At 45.7% G+C, this 22,173-nt stretch overlaps 1 protein-coding gene across 1 annotated transcript in view; it reads right to left on the bottom strand.

The window, feature by feature from the left end:
* Positions 1-768: 768 nt before the first annotated feature.
* Positions 769-22,173, bottom strand: part of LOC134910085 (protein unc-93 homolog A-like) — a 373,717-nt gene continuing 352,312 nt past the window's right edge. The window contains exons 6-8 of the mRNA XM_063917725.1: positions 12,239-12,374; positions 10,336-10,467; positions 769-1,470 (exon numbers count right to left, since the gene is read on the bottom strand). Of these exons, the coding sequence (XP_063773795.1) occupies positions 1,028-1,470; positions 10,336-10,467; positions 12,239-12,374 (711 nt within the window). The 3' untranslated portion in view covers positions 769-1,027. The remainder of the gene's footprint in view (positions 1,471-10,335; positions 10,468-12,238; positions 12,375-22,173) is intronic.

Raw genomic sequence — 22,173 nt, 5'->3', positions numbered from 1 at the left:
GGAAATGGTGCAAATGTCTGTGTCCAAGGAAAAAATAGTCTACGCATGTATATGTTTGATGTAGGGAGTGGGGGGGGGGGGGGGGGTGGAGCTATAGTCACACTCGAAATGGTGTTATAACAACTGAAGGAGGTGAACCAGATGTCTTACCTGATGGTGATGACCTCAACAGACTGTGAAAGTTTTTTTTTTTTTATTGTAATGTACAATAGTGCATTTCGTTAGATAATTACAATGAAAAGCATTGCAGATTTTCATAGTCATATTAATATGCAAATCACTATACTACATCACTGCATGTCTTCTGTTGGATATTTAGCATTTGTCTTTTTGAGCATTTTCTGAATATGAGCTTTCTGACTCAGTTACTGTATTTGTGCTTTCTGACTCCATGGGCGAGATGTAATAGTGTCTGAGATTGCTGGAGGTGCGGGATGCAGGTCAATCTCAGATGTTTTTTGAAAGCGGTAGTTATTTACAATGCATGGTTTTACCTTGTAAATTGCTGCCACTTTAAAAAAAAAGTCTGATAGAAGCCAGCATCCCGCACCTTCGTTCATCTCGCCTACTTACCGTAATAGTGTTTTCTGACTCAATGAGCCGGATGTAATGTAGTCCAAGTTGGCCGGAGGTGTGGGTTCCCTAAGACTTTTTTAAAACTAAAACTTTTTTTTAAAGTTGCAATCATTTACAAGGCATGGTTTTGCCTTGTAAATGATTGCCCCTTTAAAAAAAGGTCAGAGTTTGGTTGTGAACCCACACCTCCGGCTAACTCGGACTTAATTACATCTGGCCCTTTTACTGTATTTGTGCTTTCTGACTCCGTTACTTTGTGCTTTTTGCCATTACTGCATTTATGTTTTCTGACTCCATTACTGTATGTGCGTTTTCTGACTCCATTACTGTATTTGTGCTTTCTGACTCCGTTACTTTGTGCTTTTTGCCATTACTGCATTTATGTTTTCTGACTCCATTACTGTATGTGCGTTTTCTGACTCCATTACTGTATTTATGCTTCCTGACTCCGTTACTTTGTGCTTTCTGACTCCGTTACTGTATTTGCATTTTCTAACGTCGTTTCTGAATTTGTGCTTTCTGACTCCATTACTGTATTTGCGTCTTCTGACTCCATTATTGTATATGTGTTTTCTGACTCAATTACTGTATTTGCGTCTTCTGACTCCTTTACTGTATTTGTGCTTTCTGACTCCATTACTGTAATTGCGTTTTCTGACTCCATTACTGTATTTGTATTTTCAACATCTTTAGGGGATTTTCTGTATTCTATAAATTCAACTACCAAATAAAGAATAGTCCCAAGCAACATGATGGAAAGAACAATGTAAATTTTCATGTAGACACACAATATATTGCTGTATGCAAATGCTATGACAAATCCAAGAGACTGCCAGAGGTTGTAATTGGAAAAGGCGGCTTCTTTACAATCAGCAAATAAAACACCATAATATGCTGCAAAAAGAAACAAATGAAACAAATTAATTATCTCATACAGCTGCATTACATACTAATACCAAACAAACTGCTTTATTATTTACAAAAATATTAATTACTGTATATGTTCAAGTATATACTGAAACTTTTTCACTGTCTGTTTTCTGAAAGTTTATACAGTGTGATCGCTTTCCACATACTTCTACATATTGTTGAACAGTGAATTATTTTCATTAAAGGATATGTCCACTTTCAAAAAAGTAATTATTGTGACTGATGAGTTTTGCGCAAAAAATGCAGATGTTGAATGCACACCAGAAAGTGCTCATTTGAAAAGCTGGACACATCTGAAGATGTGCGCAGCTCTCCAAGGGTAGCATAGCCCCCAGTATTACAGCAGTGTATTTAAACCGCAGTGTATGCACCGGTTAGGCACTATAGGCGTGCGCAGACAATTTTATTATGGGGTGCACCGCTTTTTGGTCATGTCTAGCACCACCCTTTGGGCGTGTACAGAGCCACCTTTTGGGCGTGTCTAGCAACGCCCAGGGACATGTCTAGCACTACTCTACGGGGGTCATTCCGAGTTGATCGCTCGCTAGCAGTTTTTAGCAGCCGTGCAAATGCTAAGCCGCTGCCCTCTGGGAGTGTATCTTAGCTTAGCAGAATGTGCAGTTTCTGAGTAGCTTCAGACCTACTCAGCGCTTGCGATCACTTCAGACCATTCAGTTCCAGATTTGATGTCACAAACGCGCCCTGCGTTCGGACTGCTATGCCTGCATTTTTCCTGGAACGCCTGCGTTTTTTCGAACACTCCCTGAAAACGGTCAGTTGACACCCAGAAACGCCTACTTCATGTCAATCACTCTGCAGTCAGCAGTGCGACTGAAAAGCTTCGCTAGACCTTGTGTGAAAATACATCGGCTGTAGTGAAAGTACGTCACGCGTGCGCACTGCGCCACATAAGCAAGCGCAGAAGTGCCATTTTTTTCCATAATCGCAGCGCAGCAAACATTTTCAGCTAGCGATCAACTCGGAATGACCTCTACATTCTCTCAGTTAAATCACATGGCTTAATCTAATTTCTCCCTAGTTCCACTTCCTATTAATACAAGTAGATATAATACACCCCAGAGAAATAAAATGAAACATAATGGTGTGATCGCCGGCTGGTACTGACTGTCCGCTACGGCATATCCCTGAGCCCCAGCTGCCCCTGCACCATATTGCTGCTTACACTTCTCCAACTAATCCCTGACCCAGTGGCAGAACTATCAAGTGGTGGCCTACAGTAGGTGCATATGCATTTCCCCCCCCCCACACACACACACATCCCACCCCTTGCACCCCCCAGCACCTACACTCTAAAGTTTAAAATTTACTTGTGTGCTATCAGAGCCACATCTGCCTCTTTCTATGCCATCAGACTCCTCCACTGGACACCAGCATTTGTCACACATTTCCCCATGCTCACCAGCTACTGACAGTAATGCCCCTAATTCACATTACGCTGCACAGTATGAGTCGAATTTACATTACACCACACATTATGAGCCGCATTCACATTACACTGCACAGTATAAGCCACATTCACATTATACCACACAGTATGAGCCGCATTCACATTACACCGCACAGTATGCGCCGCATTCACATAACACCACACAGTATGAGCCGCATTCACATTACGCCGCGCGGTATGAGCTGAATTCACAATATGCCACACGTTATGAGCCACATTCACATTACGCCAAACAGTATAAGCCGCATTCACATTACGCCACACGGTATGAGCCGCATTAACATTACGCCACGTGGTATGAGCCAAATTCACATTACTCCACACAGTATGAGCCAAATTCACATTATGCCACACTGTATGAGCCAAATTCACATTACTCCACACGGTATGAGCCAAATTCACATTACGCCACACGGTATGAGCTGCATTCACATTACGCCACATGGTATGAGCTGCATTCACATTACACTGCACAGTATGAGCCGCATACACATTACACCGCACAGTATGAGCCGCATTCACATTACGCCACACGGTATGAGCTAAGTTCACATTACGCCACACAGTATGAGCTGGAATTCACATTATGCCACTCACTCATAGTGACAGACAGTACTGCTGAACAACCGCTTTTTTATTCATTAAGTCAATGGGCCCTAAACACATATGCCACACACTGCCCTCCCACACACACATTATGTGACACATAGTGCTCACAAACACATTATATATTGTCACAGAACTCGTCTTTTATTACCTCTCTGCTTCACAATGGTCAGCACTCTCCTGCTGTACAGGGTGGGCTGTGTAGAGGGACACATGGGCAGCTACTGCTTTGTAGCATCCTGTATTCTACATTGCTTACTTGTGGGTGCACTTGCTGCCGAGTGCTCATCACCACCAGCCATCCTGACCCAGACATCACTCAACACCTCCAGGGCAGGCTGTAACTCTGCCCTTAGACCAGTAGCACCAGCTCTTCAGCCAGCCCTGGAAGGACAGCACCAGCATGGGCCAGACCAGCATCCTGTTCCAGAAGTAGCAACTCTTATTAGCAGCCTCGAAGTTGTGGCTATCCCTCTCCCTGTCTACTCCCAAACCACCTATTCTGCACAGGAACAGGGCTAGGAATGCAGGGACCAGATGAAGCACACAGCCCCGGCACCAGCACCCCCACCTCCAACACCACCCACCCAGGTCACAGTTACGGCCGGTAAATGCATCCTCCTCCCAGTCCCCGCACAGCTCTGGCCAGCAAGTGTACCCCGCTCCCTGCACAACTTCGGCTGGCGCAACCCCCTACCCACCAGCTCCTATCCCACTATTAGCACCCACACTTACCGCTAGCCGATCCACACACTTTGCACATCCTCAGCACCCTCTCAACCATATTCATCCTGCTGTCTGCTCCGCAACTACCACTATCCTCACGGCACACTGCCCGCAACCCTTGGCAGCTCCCTCCATCTGGCCAGGTCTAACAGCACCGGCACCAATTCCCAACACCCTCCTCACCTTGCCCTTCCTTGCACTATGCACATACTGGTGACAGAATCTCACTTGCCAAAGCTGCGGTGGTGGGATCCTGTGTCTGTGTGCAGCGGCGTGAGTTGGGGGTGCCAAACATTAGAGGGTGCCTGTGCGCACCAGGCACCCCCCGTGTGCACGTCTATGGTTGGCATGCAACTGATTTATGCCAGGCTTGACAGTGATAGTAGCAGCGACGGCTCCTACCTGGGTGGAGGAGAAGGGCTACCGCTGGCCATGCTGCCGGGTCTCTGCTGCCTTGTCTCCTTTGCCTGGTCCCCACTGCCGCCTGGGTTCCGACACCTGTACTATGTAGTTCACAGACACCGGGACCCAGTGCATGCGCAGTAACAACCTCGGCTTCTATGGACTGCATCGGCTGCAATCCATAGAAGCTGGCTAGGGCTGATGAAGCAGGGAGTGGCTTCCTACAGGAAGCCAGCTCTCTGCTAAATGTAGCCCAGTCTGGCAGTCCCAGAGGGTGGAAACACCTCCCAAAGGGACTGGTGTCAGTGACTGGCAGATAGGACATCCTATAGGAAGTCACTGCCAGTCACAGTGAAGCCAGTGCAGTCTCACTAACTACACCTGGCTTCACTCACAGTGAGCTGGGTTGCAGATTATACCTGGGGGTAAAAACCGCCACTGGTTAGTAGCAGATACTTAAGTTTCACAACACAGGGTCTGATTTGGAGATGTAAGTAAATCTAATGGTTTATGTACTGTATGATGGAGGGCTACCTGTGCAAGACATGTTCTGCATACTCACACACAGTGCTCCCAGAGCCATAGCCTGATTGGTTTTTGGGGGTGGAGGGCTGGGGTAGCTGGGTACTGTACCCACTCTGGGAGTGGTGATGCCAGGGTCTGTGTCTTGGGATGCAGCATGAACAGCCTAACCATCCTGAGGGTTACTGAAATGGATGGGGGATGTTCATGCATGTCGTCCGATGCTCCGTCTTTGTATGCAGCAGCAGCTCAGAGATGCATGCAAGAAACATCTATTTACTCAAGACATCTCCTGCTGCTTTCGCATATTTTTGCTCAGCAGCTGCTGTACGTACTGCCTTCGGCTTCGGGAGACTCGCCTACTTTCCGGGGAGGGGCGGCGGGAGCGCCACCTGATTTTCGGTTGATCCGGGAGAGTAGGCAAGTATGATATATGTGTGGATGGGAGTGATAGATTATGTCGACAAGATGATTGTCAGCATGATAATCCCGGCACCATGATGCTGACCCCAGTAAAATGCTAGTTAAAGCATTTTTATGCTATCGGCAGTATAACTGCAAACATGACTCTTAAAGCAACATGTTTACTGTTATGTTGCCAACACCGTTAAAATTCTTTAAATAACAGTTTAATTGGATCAATGTGTGGTGCCGGGATAATCGCATCGACAAGAACATTGACGACAATCGTCTTGTCAACTTTATGACATCATACTGTATGGATAGCATTACATAAATACTAACATCACATTTATCATTAAAAATGCAATTAGATACAGAAGCAAATAACTAAATAAGTCCAAAATACAAACTATCTTTATCTTCCAAATGGTTTTTCTTCTTTATTATAGATTATATATAACCCTCAATCATATTTGCTAATAAACATGGTACTTTTAAGTTTTTACTTTTTCAACATCAGACTGGTTTCCTATTGAATTATACAAACTCATCTGTCTAACCTCCCCCCCCCCCTCCATCTCTCTTTATGTCATCCATGATGTGACATCACTGAAGCAGTCAGTTGATTAAAACTATCAAGCACTTGCCACCATTTCTTGTACTCACTTGCTTAAAAGCTTGGAATTGCCAATTGAAAACATCCTTAGTGGCAATGCAGACAAAATTTACATGTACAAATTATGGCCCCTATTCAGGTTAGATCGCAATGGTACAAAACTTGAAATAAAGTCCTTTTTGTACTGCTGCGCATGCACGACTGGCAATGTATGATCGATCTTTGATTGACGGCGGGGGAGGGCATGGGGGTGGTGACACACTGTTGTGGGGTAGTGGTCCGGCCAATGCAGGCGTTGATAGACCGTTTTCAGGTGGTTGCATGCAGGGCCGTAACTACGTGTGTGCCAAGTGGGCTTGGCACATAGCGCAGTTGCCCTGAGGGCGCAACGGCCAGCGGCATGTAATGAGTCAAATTGACTCATTACATGCCGCCTCTGTGTGCGCCGTGCGCGGCTGGAGGGAGAAGAGACCAGCGCCGGGTTCAAGGAGGAGGAGGGAGGGGGAGCAGGGAGCCGCAGCAGCGCTATTTGATTGGTAGTAAGCGCCGCTGCAGCATCCTCCTCTCCTTCTGTATTGGCTGCCCGGCGCTGCTATGGATGCTGGGATGCGGTTCCTTCATCCCAGCATCCATAGCAGCGCCGGGCAGCCAATACAGAAGGAGAGGGGGATGCTGCAGCGGCGCTTACTACCAATCAAATAGCGCTGCTGCGGCTCCCTGCTCCCCCTCCCTCCTCCTCCTTCTCATCTCACTGCCTGCACCGAGAGGGAGATCGATGCCAGCACGAGGAGCCTGTCAGCGGGGAGAAGGTAAGTATATCCCTCTCTCTCTTTCTTTCTCTCTCTCTTTCTCTTTCTCTCTCTCTCTCAGGGGGACACCGTCTGCCGCAATGTGTAAAATGGGGTCCTGGCTGCCGCAATGTGTAAACAGGGGGCCTGGCTGCCGCAATGTGTAAAGAGGGGGCCTGGCTGCCGCAATGTGTAAAATGGGGTCCTGGCTGCCGCAATGTGTAAAAAGGGGGCCTGGCTGCCGCAATGTGTAAAGAGGGGGCCTGGCTGTCGCAATGTGTAAAAAGGGGTCCTTGCTGCCGCAATGTGTAAAAAGGGGGACTGGCTGCCGTAATGTGTAAAAAGGGGTCCTGGCTGCCGCAATGTATAAAAAGGGGGTCTGGCTGCCGCAATGTGTAAAAAGGGGTCCTGGCTGCCGCAATGTGTAAAATGGGGTCCTGGCTGCCGCAATGTGTAAAAAGGGGGCCTGGCTGCCGCAATGTGTAAAGAGGGGGCCTGGCTGCCGCAATGTGTAAAAAGGGGTCCTGGCTGCCGCAATGTGTAAAATGGGGTCCTGGCTGCCGCAATGTGTAAAAAGGGGGCCTGGCTGCCGCAATGTGTAAAGCGGGGGCCTGGCTGGCGCAATGTGTAAAAAGGGGGACTGACTGCCGTAATGTGTAAAAAGGGGGACGCTGTCTGCTGTAATGTATAAAAGGGGCTCTACCTGGTGTAGTGGCGCTACTGTGCAGCGTAATTTGAATAATGTAGACTACTGTGCACCGTAGTATGAATTGCTATTATTTTGTGGCCATGCCCCTTCCCCGTGAAGTCACGCCCCTATAAATTTTTCACGCGCCTACGGCGCGCACTGCCCCTATACATGGGGGGGGCGCCACTGTCGTTTCTTGCACACAGCGCTAAAATGCCTAGTTACGGCACTGGTTGCATGACGTCACACGCAGCCACTCTGATGGAAAAAATGGTGGTGGGCCACTGGTATCCACAGTTGCTGTGACTGCAATGTAATTGCAGTGTGATCACAAATACATTGCGGTTCCAGCCGCTGTGCTTTTTAGCAGAATCTGCAATCCAGCCTGAATAGGATCCTATGTTTATAAAAGTAGGGCATTTCCCAGAGAATCATGAACATAATGGAGTACTGCACAAACAGCCCAGCAGTGATATGGCTTAACCTTTCAGCAAACTGTACTCTGGGACTAAACTAGAAACCAACCAGAGTGGTTTAAATCATCTAACATTTCCATTTACTTCACCTTTCTTCAGGGATACAATGTACTAAATCTTAGCTTACTAGAGCCTTTCACCAACAACAGTGAACATCCCATGTTGCCATTGGGCGCTGGGATGTCACCAGTAAGCGATACAAGAAGACCATACAGCCACTAATAAAAAAAATTACATTTTGATCTTTTGCTTACTGTCCAAATATGTGTCCATTTACTGCATTTTTATTAGCAGTTATTTGATCTTCTGGTACATTATTTTGTACTATTCTGATACAGATCATGTTGTCATGTGTTGACAAGGTATTCTGTTAAAAACACTACTGTTGCCTGAGAGCATCATTGGATGCACATCCAGTATTGTTTATAATATTAGTTAATAAACATCCATTTGAGGAATACAGTGCATCCGGAAAGTATTCACAGCGCTTCACTTATTCCACATTTTGTTATGTTACAGCCTTATTATAAAATGGAATAAATACATTTTTCCCCTCAAAATTCTACACACAATACCCCATAATGACAATGTGAAAAAAGTTTGTTTTTTTTAGATTTTTGCAAATTTATTAAAAATAAATAAACTAAGAAATCACATGTACATAAGTATTCACAGCCTTTGCTCAATAATTTGTTGATGCATCTTTGGCAGCAATTACAGCCTCAACTCTTTTTGAATATGATGCCACAAGCTTGGCACACCTATCTTTGGGCAGATTCGCCCATTCCTCTTTGAAGCACCTCCAAAGCTTCATCAGGTTGGATGGGAAGCATAGGTGCAAAGCCATTTTCAGATCTATCCAGAGATGTTCAATCGGATTCAAGTCTCGGCTCTGGCTGAGCCACTCAAGGACATTCACAGAGTTGTCCTGAAGCTACTCCTTTGATATCTTGGCTGTGTGCTTAGGGTCGTTGTCCTGCTGAAAGATTAACCATCGCCCAAGTCTGAGGTCAAGAGTGGTCTGGACTAGGTTTCCATCTAGGATGTCTCTGTACATTGCAGAATTCATCTTTCCCTCTAGCCTGACTAGTCTCCCAGTTCCTGCCACTGAACAACATCCCCACAGCATGATGCTGCCACCACCATGCTTCACTGTAGGGATGGTATTGGGCTGGTGATGAGTGTTGACTGGTTTCCTCCAAACATGCCGCCTGGAATTCACGCCAAAGAGTTTAATCTTTATCTCATCAGACCAGAGAATTGTGTTTCTCATGGTCTGAGAGTCCTTCAGGTGCATTTTGGCTAACTCCAGGCGGGCTGCCATGTGCATTTTGCTAAGGAGCGGCGTCCGTCTGGCCACTCTACCATACAGGCCTGATTGGTGGATTGTTGCAGAGATGGTTGTCCTTCTGGAAGGGTCTCCTCTCTCCACAGAGGAATGCTGTAGCTCTGGAAGAGTGACCATCGGGTTCTTGGCCACCTCCCTGACTAGGGTCCTTCTCCCACGATTGCTCAGTTTAGATGGCCGGCCAGCTCTAGGAAGAGTCCTGGTGGTTTTGAACTTCTTCCATTTATGGATGATAGAGGCCACTGTGCTCATTGTGACCTTCAAAGCAGCAGATATTTTTCTGTACCCTTCCCCAGATTTGTGCCTCGAGACAATCCTGTCTCGGAGGTCTACAGACAATTACTTTGACTTCATGCTTGGTTTGTGCTCAGACATGCACTGTCAAGTGTGGGACCTTTTATAGACAGGTGTGTGCCTTTCCAAATCATGTCCAATCAACTGAATTTACCACAGGTGGACTCCAATTAAGCTGCAGGAACATCTCAAGGATGATCAGTGGAAACAGGTTGCAGCTGAGCTCAATTTTGAGCTTCATGGCAAATGCTATGTATACTTATGTACATGTGATTTCATAGTTTTTTATTTTGAATACATTTGCAAAAATAAAAAAATAAACATTTTCACGTTGTCATTTTGGAATAAGGCTGTAACATAACAAAATGTTGAAAAAAATGAAGCGCTGTGAATACTTTCCGGATGCACTGTATGTACTTTTGTTAACAATGTTAATGGTAAGCATGTTTTATATACATATACAAAGACTTTTTTAAATATTTTAGTGTCTTACTGTTCAGAAGTGTCCAGCGTATAGAATCAGACATATTCCACAAAGCAGGAATTATGAAGTATAGTGCAAGTTGGTTAGGGTTTGGTTTCCAAAGCAGTAGGGCACATACACTGGAAGCAGTTGCTGCTGCAGCTGTCACAAAGAGATAAAAACAGTATGACGTACAATGGGGTCATACAAGCCGGCTGCCACAGATACAACAAGGAGGCCAGGGAATCTCCGACTTACAAAGGAGATCCTGGCCTCATCATTCCCCAACAACGGTGGTGACATTTCTTCATTTAGGGAAATGGAGGCCGTCAGCGCCCCCTATTCGCACTCAAGCAGCAGAAGATTGTCAATCACTGACAGTCTGTGGCTGATCTGTGCCAGATGTCGCAGACCCTTACTGCACATGTGCAGTGCTTGTCTGGCGCATGCACATAGTACCGTACAGCGGTAGTTTGTGGCATGTGCTGCTAATCCGTCAGAACCTGAATCAGATCACTTATGAGCATTGCATTTTGTCCTTTCACCTGAAGTGTTATGGTCAGTACACACTAGAGAGATGTGTGCTGAGCGATCTATCACAGACTGCTCAGCACACATCTCTCCCCCGCTCAGCAAACAGCGCAATGTGTGCTGAGCGAGGGGGGACGGGACGGGGGGCCACTCATTTCACACAGCGGTGAAATGAGCGACCTGCTAGATTGTGCCTGCATGCAGTCCAATCTAGCACCGGCGATAGCGACCGCACACCTACACACGGTCAGATTGCTTAGAAATTAAGTGAACATCGCTCCTTGTGAAATTAAGTGTAACATCGCTCCCTTTAGGTTGCTGGCGAAAAGGAAACCTTCCACACTGAGTACTTTCACCGGCACTTACAGAGGAACAAATAGCACTGAAGCAATGTGACAGCCCTTGTAATGTATAGCCATATTTTTCTCAACCAATTAAATCAACATTATGTACATCCAGAAGCAATTCTATACTTCTTCAGATTATGAGAAAATTATTTTCGTGAAAAACTACTCCAAACCCTTTAATTCTCTCTTTTTTTTTTAGTAACCAGATCACATTTCCTGTATGTATAATGGGAAATGTGATCTGGCCAAATTTACTGGGGGGAAAAAATGCAGTGACCCCTGTGATAATAACATTGTGATAATAGCGTCATCAGAGGGCTCACTGTGAATCCTGTACCCCTGCACAGCTTTCTCTGCTCGCTGACAGGGAACCCGGCCAGTGTAATCAGCTATGTGTGATCACTGTAAAATAAAAACAAACAAAAAAAACATACTAGACACAGGGACTGGTGATCAGTGGTCCGGTAAGGGCTGTTGGTCATCGGGTACCCCTGCGGTGCAGTGTGCCCCCCGGTGCAGTAAAGTGATGCTGTGAAGTGGCAGCTCACTTTACATAGGACTGGGGGTCACAGCAGGAAGAGGACCGAAGACCGTCAGCCCTCCGTTCACCGGACGATGGCCTCAGATGCGGTGGGGGGGGGGGGGATCTGGAGGCAAGGCTGAAAATATATAGTAATGCCTCTAGTATAATAGAAATATATAGTGATACCTCCAGTATAATAGAAATATATAGTAATGCCCCCAATTTAATAACAATATATAGCAAATGCCTCCATTATAACAGGAAAATACAGCCACTGTCGCACTCCCAGTAACCCTGACAAAGTGGAAAGAGCTGTCATGTTGCCAAGCACCATGGTCTTGTTGCTTTGTGGTGCATTATAATTGTGGTAATGGCAAAGTGTATGGCAGGTGGTACTGAGTACCCGCAGCCAAATTCTTAAGGGTACTCCGTACCCGGATACTTGCACTGCTGGATGTACTGTATTGTATATGGGAGATGTAATGTACTGTACAGTATATGGGAGAATTCCATACAAATACATTTTTCTTACCGAATATAAACAGAACAATCCGACCAGTGTACTGGGAAAGTTTTCCAAAGAGCAGGGAACAAATGGAACTTGTTGCTCCACCACAAATCATCACATATCCCACAAAATGTATCCCCAAACTACAGGTAACATAAGCCTGCAAAAAGAAATACAAATAAATGTACTATATATAAAAGACCATGAAAGAAGCCACTCCAGAAGCTCATAACTTGCAATTTGCAAGTCACGTACAGTACACAGTAAATAATTATCATTAATATTATTTTATTTCCTAAAAGTATTTCTAATTATAAAACAAAAAGAATATGACCAGTATGTTTTAAAGATGGATCCCATGATATACTGTATGCCTTCCCTTTACCCTACCTCCACCCCCACCGACTGTATTGCATTAGTAAATGTTCTGTTACTGTTTTCCATTAGGTCGACCACTATTGGTCGACATGCATTAGGTCGACATGGTCACTATGTCGACATGATCACTAGGTCGACATGTACTAGGTCGACATGGAAAAAGGTTGACATTAATTTTTTTTACTTTTTTTGGAGTCGTTTTCTTCGTAAAGTGATGGGGAACCCCAATTAGTGCACCGTGTCCCCTCACATGGCTCGCTAAGTGTGGTCGACCTAATGACTCATACCCATAATAAACAACACATTGGTAACAAAGTACTTAGTGCTGAAACTGGACCTCTAATTTAGTAGTAACTTAAAAAGGTTAGACATTGTCAAAATATGCATTTTAGTATGTAATATACAATTAAATAAAATATACTTTACATACATTTTTACTTTTATTAAGAACAAGAAATAGTACCAGCCATATCTGTTTATATTGTTTTAGAAATGTCTGCAGGATAGATTAAAATAAATAAATGAAAAGAATATTATATATACCAGCCCATGCTTAATAGATGGAGTCTAGGAAATGTAATCACAACAAAAGCACACATCCAAATTCAGTATAGCAATTATATTTATACTAGGTAAAAGCCCGTCAAAATGACGGACACCAGGGCCGGATTATAGGAGGAGCTGCCGCTACTCACACAGAAGCTGCTGTGTTTCTTGAAGTTGTGCTGCTGGGAGCCTCTGTCATAGTGTGTATGTGTGTAACAGTTTCTTGTATAGCGCAGCATATTCCGTTGCACTATATGCACCAGTGACATGTGTTGAGGTGAGGAAGGTGAGGCAGAGCCTTTCCTCTCATACTAACGTTTACGCCAGAGTTTTGACTATATTTAGTATATGAAAAATACAAAGAATATATTAGAAATATATTTTATGTATTATAATAATCATTTCTATACTCAAAACTCTGGAGTACAAAGTCTATGGCCGGTGAGGAACTGGCTACCTCTTCTGCACATCTCTGATCAAAACTCACCAAATTTCCAGCAGTATATACTGCTACACCTATGTATAATGTAGAGATGAGCGGGTTCGGTTCGCCGAGATCCGAACCCCCCCGAACTTCACGTGTTTTTCACGGGTCCGAGGCAGCCTCGGATCTTCCCGCCTTCCTCGGTTAACCCGAACGCGGCCAAACATCATAATCCCGCTGTCGGATTCTCGCGAGATTCGTATTCTATATAAAGAGCCATGCGTCCCGCCATTTTCACTCGTGCATTGGAGATTGAACGGAGAGGACGTGGCTACGTTCTCTGTCTGAAAAACTCCATACCTGTGCTCAGTGTGCTGCAAATATCTGTGCTCAGTATGCTGCAAATATCTGTGCTCAGTGTGCTGCAAATATCTACGTTCTCTGCCTGAAAAGCTCCATATCTGTGCTCAGTGTGCTGCAAATATCTGTGCTCAGTGTGCTGCATTTTGGTGACCAACAGTATATAGTTGTACAGTACAGTAGGCCATTGCTGTATCTTGCAGCTCTGTGTTATTGCAAGTATCCATTCCATATATGTGCTGCATTTTTGTGAGCAGTATATACAGTAGTACAGTGCAGCATTTTGGTGACCAACAGTATACAGTTGTACAGTACAGTAGGCCATTGCTATTGATATAATAATATTACTGACATATAATTCCACACATTAAAAAATGAAGAACAAAAATGTGGAGGGTGAAATAGGGAAAGATCAAGATCTACTTCCACCTAGTGCTGAAGCTGCTGCCACTAGTCATGGCAGAGACGATGCCATCAACGTCATCTGCCAAGGCCGATGGCCAATGTCATAGTAGAGAGCATGTAAAATCCCCCCCAAAAAAGTTCAGTAAAATGACCCAAAAATCTAAATTAAACGCGCCTGAGGAGAAGCGTAAACTTGCCAATATGCCATTTACGACACGGAGTGGCAAGGAATGGCTGAGGCCCTGGCCTATGTTCATGGCTAGTGGTTCAGCTTTACATGAGGATGGAAGCACTCATCCTCCCGCTAGAAAACTGAAAAGAGTTAAGATGGCAAAAGCACAGCAAAGAACTGTGCGTTCTTCTAAATCACAAATCCCCAAGGAGAGTCTAATTGTGTCGGCGGTTGCAATGCCTGAGCTTCCCAACACTGGACAGGAAGAGGTGGCTCCTTCCACCATTTGCACGCCCCCTGCAAGTGCTGGAAGGAGCACCCACAGTCCAGTTCCTGATAGTCAAATTGAAGATGTCACTGTTGCAGTACACCAGGATGAGGATATGGGTGGTGCTGGCGCTGAGGAGGTAATTGACAAGGAGGATTCTGATGGTGAGGTGGTTTGTTTAAGTCAGGCACCCGGGGAGACACCTGTTGTATGTTTGATGAATATGGCCATTGACATGCCTGGTCAAATTACAGGAAAAAAAAAATCACCTCTTCGGTGTGGAATTATTTTAACAGAAATGCGGACAACAGGTGTCAAGCCGTGTGTTGCCTTTGTCAAGCTGTAATAAGTAGGGGTAAGGACGTTAACCACCTAGGAACATCCTCCCCTATACGTCACCTGGAGCACATTCATCAGAAGTCATTGACAAGGTCAAAAACTTTGGGTGACAGCGGAAGCAGTCCACTGACAACTAAATCCCTTTTTCCTCTTGTACCCAAGCTTCCAGTGTAAACCACACCACCAACTCCTTCAGTGTCAATTTCCTCCTTAGACAGGAACGCCAATAGTCCTGCAGGCCATGTCACTGGCAAGTCTGACGAGTCCTCTACTGACTGGGATTCCTCCGATGGATCCTTGAGTGTAACGTCTACTGCTCCTGGCTCTGCTGTTGTTGCTGCTGGGAGTCGATCGTCATCCCAGAGGGGAAGTCGGAAGACCACTTGTACTACTTCCATTAAGCAATTGACTGTCCAACAGTCCTTTGCGAGGAAGATGAAATATCACAGCAGTCATCCTGCTGCAAAGCGGATAATTCAGGCCTTGGCAGCTATGTTGGTGTTAGACGTGCGTCCGGTATCCGGCGTTAGTTCACAGGGACTTAGAGAATTTCTTGAGGTAGTGTGTTCCCGGTACCAAATACCATCTAGGTTCCACTTCTCTAGGCAGGCGATACCGAGAATGTACACAGACGTCAGAAAAAGACTCACCAGTGTCCTAAAAAATGCAGTTGTACCCAATGTCAACTTAACCACGGACATGTGGACAAGTGGAGCAGGGCAGACTCAGGACTATATGACTGTGACAGCCCACTGGGTAGATGTATTGCCTCCCGCAGCAAGTACAGCAGTGGTGGCACCAGTAGCAGCATCTCGCAAATGCCAACTCATTCCTAGGCAGGCTACGCTTTGTATCACTGCTCTCCATAAGAGGCACACAGCTGAAAACCTCTTACAGAAACTGAGGAACATCATCGCAGATTGGCTTACCCCAATTGGACTCTCCTGGGGATTTGTGGCATCGGACAACGCCACCAATATTGTGCGTGCATTACATGTGGGCAAATTCCAGCGCGTCCCATATTTTGCACATACATTGAATTTGGTGGTGCAGATTTTTTTTAAAACGACAGGGGCGTGCAAGAGATGCTGTCGGTGGCCCGAAGAATTGCGGGCCATTTTCGGCATTCAGCCACCGCGTGCCGAAGACTGGAGTACCAGCAAACACTCCTGAACCTGCCCCGCCATCTTCTGAAGCAAGAGGTGGTAACGAGGTAGAATTCAACCCTCTATATGCTTCAAAGGATGGAGGAGCAGCAAAAGGCCTTTCAAGCCTATACATATGCCTACGATATAGGCAAAGGAGGGGGAATGCACCGGACTCAAGCGCAGTGGAGAATGATTTCAACGTTGTGCAAGGTTCTCCAACCCTTTGAACTTGCCACACGTGAAGTCAGTTCAGACACTGCCAGCCTGAGTCAGGTCATTCCCCTCATCAGGCTGTTGCAGCAGCAGCTGGAGAGATTGAAGGAGGAGCTAAAATAGAGCGATTCCGCTAGGCATGTGGGACTTGTGGATGAAGCCCTTCATTCGCTTAACCAGGATTCACGGGTGGTCAATCTGTTGAAATCGGAGCACTACATTTTGGCCACCGTGCTCGATCCTAGGTTTAAAGCCTACGTTGTATCTCAACAGCTCCTCCTTCATATTCTCCCGCAACTGGGGCTGCAAGGAAAAGGCTAAGAATTCCGAGCCCACCCGCTGGCGGTGATGCAGGGCAGTCTGGAGCGAGTGCTGACATCTGGTCCGGACTGAAGGACCTGCCAACGATTACTGACATGTCGTCTACTGTCACTGCATATGATTCTGTCACCATTGAAAGAATGGTGGAGGATTATATGAGTGACAGCATCCAAGTAAGCACGTCAGACAGTCCGTACATATACTGGCAGGAAAGAGAGGCAATTTGGAGGCCCTTGCACAAACTGGCTTTATTTTACCTAAGTTGCCCCCTCTCCAGTGTGTACTCTGAAAGAGTGTTTAGTGCAGCCGGTCACCTTGTCAGCGATGGGCGTACGAGGTTACTTCCACAAAATGTGGAGAAAATGATGTTCATCAAAATTAATTATAATCAATTCCTCCGTGGAGACATTCACCATCAATTGCCTCCAGAAAGTACATAGGGACCTGAGATGGTGGATTCCAGTGGGGACGAATTAATACTCTGTGAGGAGGGGGATGTACACAGTGAAAGGGTGAGGAATCGGAGGATGATGATGATGAGGTGGACATCTTGCCTCTGTAGAGCCAGTTTGAGCAAGGAGAGATTGATTGCTTCTTTTCTTGGTGGGGGCCCAAACCAACAAGTCATTTCAGCCACAGTCATGTGGCAGACCCTCTGGCTGAAACGATGGGTTTGTTAAAGTGTGCATGTCCTTTTTATACAACATAAGGGTGGGTGGGAGGGCCCAAGGACAATTCCATCTTGCACCTCTTTTTTTATTAATTATCTTTGCATCATGTGATGTTTGGGGCCAATTTTTTTAAGTGCCATCCTGTGTGACACTGCAGTGCCACTCCTAGATGGGCCAGGTGTTTGTGCCGCCCACTTGGGTCGCTTAGCTTAGTCATCCAGCGACCTTGACACAAATTTTAGGACTAAAAATAATATTGTGAGGTGTGAGGTGTTCAGAATAGACTGGAAATGAGTGAAAATTATGGTTTTTGAGGTTAAAAATACTATAGGATCAAAATTACCCCCAAATCCTATGATTTAAGCTGTTTTTGAAAAAAAAAAACACAAAATCCAAAACACACCCGAATCCGCCAAAAAATTTTCAGGGAGGTTTTGCCAAAACGCGTCCGAATCCAAAACACGGCCGCGGAACTGAATCCAAAACCAAAACACAAAACCCGAAAAATTCCCGGAGAACATCTCTAGTATAATGCCACATGAACCCTTTGGCTCATATATTGTGTGTAAATCTGGCTCTGGTGCTAGCCAGTGCCTCCTGAGAAATTTACTGCCTTACTGGCACGTGTAAGTGCACCAGTCCCTGCACAGCTCCAGGACAGTCTGGGGGTAGAGGACACCAGTAGTCGCCAGCAGCTGTCAGGAGGGGTCTAGGCATGGACTGTGCGGGGTCTAGGAGGGGTGAGCACAGGATCCTGTCCCTCCGCTGGCAAGCAATATATACAAAGCAGCTGAACTGGTATCTGCCTCCTCCTCACCTGCATCATCTGCAGCCCCAGCACCAACCCCTTCCTCTTCCTGGTCACCACACTGCTCACCCTACACATGGTCTCACTCCTTCCTGCCAGACTGATTCACCTTCTCCGCCCATTGGTAAGTGGCCACATGTGCCTCCGCGCTGACTGCTGCGGGATCGTCTGGTGGTTCCTGCATCCATTTTCTGGTTACTGCTGCTACTTGTTACCAAATCTCAGGATGGCAAGTAACATGGTATTGCAGCACAGTATATGGAGGACGGGGTGCAGAGTATGCGGTATATGGTGGGAGCAGTACATGGAGGAAAGGGGTGACCTGTATATAGGGGGACTATATGGAGAGGTATGGGGGTACAGTTTGTATATAGGGGCATTATATGGTGGGGGTACAGAATATGGCAGAGGATGGTGGTGCAGTGTAAATAGGGGCAGTATGTGGTGGTGGTGCAGTGTACATAGGGTGTGTGTGGGTCCGTGACCTGAACGGAGCTCTGTAATGTGCCCTCCACTGGCTGTTGGCAGCACAACAGATGTGAGGAGCAGCGTTAGAGATGAGCGGGTTCGGTTCGTCAAGATCCGAACCCCCCCGAACTTCACGTGTTTTACACGGGTCCAAGGCAGCCTCGGATCTTCCCGCCTTGCTCGGTTAACCCAAACGAGGCTGAACGTCATCATCCCACTGTCGGATTCTCGCGAGATTCGTATTCCATATAAAGAACCGCACGTCGCCGCCATTTTCACTCGTGCATAGTAGATTGAGCGGAGAGGATGTGCTATGTTCTCTGCCTGAAAAGCTCAATATCTGTGCTCAGTGTGCTGCATTGTGGTGACCACCAGTGTATTATAGTAGTACAGTACAGTAGGCCATTGCTGTATCTTGCAGCTCCGTGTCAGACTCAGTTCTAGTATCCTGATCAGTGCTCAATATCTGCTGCATTGTTTTGTGACCAGTATATAGTAGTACAGTGCTGCATTGTGGTGACCACCAGTATATAGTAGTACAGTACAGTAGGACATTGTTGTATCTTGCTGCTCTGTGTCACATCTAGTATCCATATCTGTGCTGCATTGTTGTGACCAGTACATAGTAGTACAGTGCAGCATTTTGGTGACCACCAGTATATATAGTAGTACAGTACAGTAGACCATTGCTGTATCTTGCTGCTCTGTGTCACTTCTAGTATCCATATCTGTGCTGCATTGTTGTGACCAGTATATAGTAGTACAGTGCAGCATTTTGGTGACCACCAGTATATAGTAGTACAGTACAGTAGGCCATTGCTGTATCTTGCAGCTCTGTGTCACTTCTAGTATCCATATCTGTGCTGCATTGTTGTGAGCAGTATATAGTAGTACAGTGCAGCATTTTGGTGACCACCAGTATATATAGTAGTACAGTACAGTAGGCCATAGCTGTATCTTGCAGCTCTGTGTCACTTCTAGTATCCATATCTGTGCTGCATTGTTGTGACCAGTATATAGTAGTACAGTGCAGCATTTTGGTGACCACCAGTATACAGTAGTACAGTACAGTAGTCCATTGCTGTATCTTGCAGCTCTGTGTCACTTCTAGTATCCATATCTGTGCTGCATTGTTGTGACCAGTATATAGTAGTACAGTGCAGCATTTTGGTGACCACCAGTATACAGTAGTACAGTACAGTAGTCCATTGCTGTATCTTGCAGCTCTGTGTCAGACTCATTTCTATTCTCCTGATCAGTGCTCAATATCTGCTGCATTGTTGTGACCAGTATATAGTAGTACAATGCTGCATTGTGGTGACCACCAATATATAGTAGTACAGTACAGTAGTCCATTGCTGTATCTTGCAGCTCCATGTCAGACTCAGTTCTATTCTCCTGATCAGTGCTCAATATCTGCTGCATTGTTGTGACCAGTATATAGTAGTACAGTGCTGCATTGTGGTGACCATCAGTATATAGTAGTACAGTACAGTAGGCCATTGCTTTATCTTGCTGCACTGTGTCACTTCTAGTATCCTGATCAGTGCTTAATATCTGTGCTCAGTGTCAGTGCTGCATTGTGCTGACCAGTATACTACAGTACAATAGTCCAGTGCTGTTCTCGCTGCTCAGTGTCAGTTCTCCGTAGTATCATCGGTGCTCAGTAAAATCAGTGCTCAGTATAATCAGTGATCAGTATAATCAGTGCGCTGTTAGACGTGCGCCCGTTTTCCACCATTAGTGCATTGGGATTTAGACAATTGATGAAGTTATTGTGTCCCCGGTACAAAATCCCATCTAGATTCCACTTCACTAGGCAGGCGATAGCGAGATTTTACCAATTAATATCAGTGATTTATAATTATTAATTACAGTGATCTTGCCAAATAATTCCAGTGATTTTGTCATTTTCTTCCAGTGATTTGGACTAATAATACCATTGATTAGAACGAATAATTCCTTTGATTTTGTCATTTTCTTCTAGTGATTTGGGCCAATAATACCATAGATTAGAACAAATAATTCCTGTGATATTGAGGTGTTTGTGTCGCTTAGCTTAGCCAGCCAGCGACCACAGTGCACCTCTTTTTCTCTTTTCTTTGCATCATGTGCTGTTTGGGGACTATTTTTTTAAGTGCCATCCTGTCTGACACTTCCGTATATGTCCAGTGGTACTGCCATTTGATATAATTCCCGACATTACTGCCATTTAATTCCAGCTATTTTGTCATTTTCTTCCAGTGATTTGGACCAATAATACCATTGATTAGAATGAATAATTCCTGTGATATTGAGGTGTTTGTGTCGCTTAGCTTAGCCATCCAGCGACCACAGTGCACCTCTTTTTCTCTTTTCTTTGCATCATGTGCTGTTTGGGGACTATTTTTTTAAGTGCCATCCTGTCTGACACTGCAGTGCCACTCCTAGATGGGCCAGGTGTTTGTGCCGCCCACTTGGGTCGCTTAGCTTAGTCATCCAGCGACCTTGGTGCAAATTTTAGGACTAAAAATAATATTGTGAGGTGTTCAGAATAGACCGGAAATTAGTGGAAATTATGGTTATTGAGGTTAATAATACTATAGGATCAAAAATACCCCCAAATTCCATGATTTAAGCTGTTTTTGAGGGGTTTCTGAAAAAAAACACCCGAATCCGACAAAAATTTTTAAGGGAAGTTTTGCCAAAACACGTCCGAATCCAAAACCAAAACACAAAACCCGAAAAATTTCCGGTGCACATCTCTATATACATTCATTTTTGTAACAGTTAGTTGAAATTAAATTAATGGATAGATATCTAGTAATTTTTTTTATTATAAAATGTCATTATAAATGGCAATTCCCTATCAAAAACCAACCCTTACCCCCACTCTCTCACTCCCCAGCACTCTCTCTCCATATGCAAAAAGTGTGAAACAGATCAGTATTTTTATTTAATTAGCAGCAGGCTGTTTATCTCCCTGCATTATCACTTTCACTTTCAGCTAAAGCAGTCATTTGTTCTGTGGGGCGGCCTGTAGAGGCTGCCGGCGCACATAAGTCACACGCCATAGGCGGCGTTCACCGCGCTTACCCCTACGTACCTGCTGGTCTGTGTTGCGGCCTCCGCCTTCGGTGGTCCACGGGCTCCGGCGCCTGGCTGGCGCGGCCCCCCGGCTATTCCCCGGGTCAGGGGCGCTGCCATGACACCCGGCATCACGTGGGCGGGAAGCAGGTGACGTCATCAGACTGTTCCGCCAATCCAGCGGAGGCGGGAGAGTCAAAGGCAGACACCGGGCAGCGCCTCGGCGCCTGAGTATCGTCTTTTCCCCTGAAGTGGATGCCAGTGCTTCTGTCCTCGGCGGATCTCTCTGCAGCATACCCCAGTGTCTCCGGCATTTCCAGGTGTCAGTTGTTGCACAGCTTCCAGCATTCCCAGCCGCTGCTGGGTTCCACT

Source organism: Pseudophryne corroboree, chromosome 4, assembly GCF_028390025.1.
Source record: "Pseudophryne corroboree isolate aPseCor3 chromosome 4, aPseCor3.hap2, whole genome shotgun sequence".
Classification (NCBI taxonomy): domain Eukaryota; kingdom Metazoa; phylum Chordata; class Amphibia; order Anura; family Myobatrachidae; genus Pseudophryne; species Pseudophryne corroboree.
The sequence above is the reverse complement of the archived record's forward strand: the minus strand, read 5'-3'. Positions and strand labels throughout refer to the sequence as shown.